This window comes from Pteronotus mesoamericanus, unplaced genomic scaffold (assembly GCF_021234165.1).
Source record: "Pteronotus mesoamericanus isolate MK-2021 breed Mesoamerican mustached bat unplaced genomic scaffold, CSHL_Meso_final contig_25, whole genome shotgun sequence".
NCBI lineage: Eukaryota > Metazoa > Chordata > Mammalia > Chiroptera > Mormoopidae > Pteronotus > Pteronotus mesoamericanus.
In genome coordinates, this window is record NW_026555105.1 from 20,575,155 (window position 1) to 20,578,737 (window position 3,583).

At 50.6% G+C, this 3,583-nt stretch overlaps 1 protein-coding gene across 1 annotated transcript; it reads left to right on the plus strand.

Annotated features, from left to right (window-relative positions):
• The first annotated feature begins 2,568 nt into the window (after window positions 1-2,568).
• DEFB124 (defensin beta 124) lies at window positions 2,569-3,583 on the plus strand. The gene is made up of 2 exons (XM_054574157.1): window positions 2,569-2,626; window positions 3,426-3,583. Exons 1-2 carry the CDS (start codon window positions 2,569-2,571, stop codon window positions 3,581-3,583), a joined length of 216 nt encoding a protein of 71 aa, XP_054430132.1.

The window sequence follows — 3,583 nt, forward strand, 5'->3', positions numbered from 1 at the left end:
CCCTCTGGCCGGTCCCGCCCCGCCGCCCCAGCCGGGGAGGAGCCGCGACCCCGCCCCGTCCAGCCCCGCCCCAACAGGGCAGCCCCGGGGTCCCCGCCCCAAGGCCTTGGCTGCTGAAAGACTTCGCGCAGGGGTCAGCTGACCTGCCTTCTCCCGTCCTTTGTCTAAGGTGGGGGTGGCAATGTTGGGGTGGGGGGCCAGAGGAACGAAGAAAGGGGACTCAGAACTCCTGGCTCTGGGCCGCCTGAGCACTCACATCTGTCCACTCCACTCCAGCAACGGGGCACACCAACAAACTAGGTCCTTACAAAAACCACTTGGGGAGCTTGTTGAACGTTCAGCCTCCCAGGTCCCACCCTCCGAGAGAGGCGGACGCAGCAGTCCTGGGAGAGGGAGGGGTCCGGGGATCTGCGTTTTCAGCAAGTGCCCGAGCGATCCCGATGCAGACTTCGTGGGCTCCACTGAGCGAAACCCTGCTTTGAATGGATAGAGAATTAACATTGGGAGGTGGCTTGAGGGGAGGAGGGGAATCCTGCAAGTCCACGCTGAAGTGCTCTGAATGTCTCATTTTAGCATCACTCAGTCGTTCACCAAATTCTAGGTTAATTCTAGCGTTTCCGCGCTGGAGCTGTCCTCTGCCTGGAGGAAAGGCCGGCTGCTCCTTGGTTCTTATTTACTGAACACTTGTGCAGTGCCGGGTATGGTCTGAGTGCTTGGCCTGGATTGGTAGCTCATTTATCCGGCACAACACTAAAGACGAACAAACTGAGGCATACCTGGGCCTGGGACCCAGGGCCTCTGCCCCTCAGCCTACCGCTGTCCCTATCACATCCCTTTGTTGCTGTTCTTGTTCTTGTTTTTAAATCTTTTATCTTCCTAGGCATGTAGGAGAATGAAAGAGGCACTGTAATCATGGTTGTAGAAGAGAAGCTGGTTTAGGGAACTGCTGAGTTTGGCCATCCATGGAGCCAGGATCTGGGTTCTTGAGGAGGCTGTTTCCTTTTAGTTCACAAGGGCTGGAGCAGGTATGCATGTGGGGCCCACGGAGACCAGGCTGTACCCGTGGGTGGGGCTCATTGCCAAGGCTGAGGGGGTCCCGGTGTCCAGCTCAGGACGACTCCCACAGCAGCCTGGTGGGCTGGCTGAACCCGGTCGTGCTTGGCTTCCTTCTGAACTTCCCTTCAGCACCTACAAGGCAGGCTGTGAGTGGTGCAGTGCCAGGCATTGTTTGGGGGTGAGTTCTGCAACGCAATTGCTATATGACTTTAGGCAAGTCACCTCTGCTCTTTGGGTTACAGGTTTTTCATTGAAAACTGAAATTGAAACAGGTTCCACCCTTGCTACGAAACTTACAGTTGTCTGCAATTGACAAAAGCCTGAACTTGATATACAAGGCCCACTGTGAATAAAAGCAGGGCCAGGGGCGAGTGTGATGTGTGCGTATGGCATGGTAGGAGGTTTCTGATAAGATTTTTTACAAAAGGTTTTATTTTCAATAGACATGAAAATGAGAGAATGACATAAGGAACAGGGTGAGCCATTTAAAAATTATTACGGAGAAATGTAAACAAGCAAAAATACAGAATAATGTAATGATGTGAGTTTTAAAAAGAAACTGGCTTCTGCAGGGTCATTTCCTATCTTCTCCCAGCAAAGTCCCTGCTCTGGTCGGCAGGCACATTCTGTTTCTTCTGCTGGGAATGCCCTTTCCTCTACTCATTTTTCAAGATGCAACTCAGAGGCCTGTGCACCAGACACTGTGTACATATGCTCTCTGTGGTTCTCAAACTTCAGCAGAACAATCAAATCAGTTGGAGGGCTTCTTACACCACAGCTTGCTGGGACCCACTCCCGAGCTTTTGATTCAGTAGGTTTGGGTAGAGCTTGAGAGTTTCTGTTTTTAACAAGCCTGAGGTTTTACTTCTGCTTGCTGGTCTGGGTACTACACTTTGTAATATTTTGTTTCATGTTCTAAATGAGCTAAGTTGCCATTACTGTCTGGTTGGGGGGTGGGTATTCTTACTCATTTTCTGCTTAGACCTAAATGCATGCTGTTTGAGCAGGTCAGTGGGTTCTGGTTTCATCTCCTTGGCATCAGGAAGGGAATCCTCCATGTATTTAGCTTTGCAAGGGGGGCTTGTCATTATTTTCCAGACGACAGCTTGGGCCTCAGAGAAGCTAAGTGACTTATCCAAGGTATCACAAGGTATTGGGGAGATGCTGGCATTGAAGCAGGTCTCTGTGAAGCCAGGACTTTCCCCACCCTCTCAGGTGGGGAAGCCGTCCAGTTTCCGATGCCAGGCATTGCTTCAGGAAATTCTGCCCTCGGTTTCAGAGCTCAGCGAGTCTGGATGGTGTGTGCAACCCATTCCCCACATAGCTGGCTGAGATCCAGCTACACCCTTGGGACCACAAGGCCTCAGACTCCCACTTAAGTCCCTGGCTGCCCACACTCTTGCCTTGATCTGCAGCTCTATAAAGGCTGGGCTGCAAGCAGCAGGGCTTGATGTGTTTGGTTCCTCTCTTTTTGTGTCCTCTCCCCAGCGGCCTCTCAGGAGCCCTGTGACCATGACACAGCTGCTTCTACTCATTGTGTCTCTCCTGGTCCTGGGTCATGTGCCGCCAGGTAACATCACGTGTGTGTGTGAGCGTGTGTGTGAATGAGAAACAGGTTCTCAGCTCCTGGGGGGCAGAGGAGGGCTAGACCCATGCTTAAATTCTGGCCCCGTCACTGGCTTTCTGGGCAGGTTAGAGCGAGCTGCTAGATTGGCCTGCACCTCAGTTTCCTGACCTTTACAATAGGGTTCACTCCACAAATGTTCATTTGAAAAATATATACCGTGTGCCAGGCACTCTTACAATCGCTGGGGATCCAGCAGTGGAAGAAAACAAGGTCTCTGCTTTCTTGGAGTTGATATTTTAGTTACTGGAGACAGAAAATAACCCAAACATAGAGTCGTTCAGGTGGTTATCAGTGCTAAGAAGACTATCGGGGGAAGGGGCTACTGTGGTGTGTGCGTGGGGTGGTGGAAGAGCTGAAAGGCTTCTGGTCATTTTTTAAAAAAGTTTTAATTTCAAATGTACATGAAAATAGAGAGAATAAGGAGCAAGGTGAGCTTTTAAAAAGCTTTTTATTATGGAAAAATTTAAGCATGCAAAAACAGAGAATAATGTAATGATGTGAGTTTTAAAAAGAAATCTTTTTACTTGGGAAAATTTCAAACCTAAATAAAAAGTAGTAGAGAAACCCTATAGATGGATCAGCGGATAAACCTGTGACCTGCGGCCTCAACTGGAACCCACGGGCTGCTCTGTGTGGTCAGCGGTCTGACCTGTGATCTGTGGTTAAATCTGTGAACAGCAGGCTAGTCTGTGGTCCCTGGGCTGTTCTGTGACCTGTAGTCTTCCTCTGATATTCTGCATAGGGAGAAGTGAGTTCAAACGGTGCTGGAAGGGCCAAGGAGCCTGCCGGACTTACTGCACAAGGCAAGAAACCTACATGCACCTGTGCCCAGATGCCTCCCTGTGCTGCCTCCCCTATGGACTCAAGCCTCCGGTGTCCCATAAGCCAGAGAACGTGTAG

Coding starts and splice junctions, on each gene's coding strand:
- DEFB124 (XM_054574157.1), top strand. CDS start 2,569: ATGACACAGCTGCTTCTACTCATTGTGTCTCTCCTGGTCCTGGGTCAT. Junction 2,627..3,425: donor CCTGGGTCATGTGCCGCCAG/GTAACATCACGT, acceptor TATTCTGCATAG/GGAGAAGTGAGTTCAAACGG.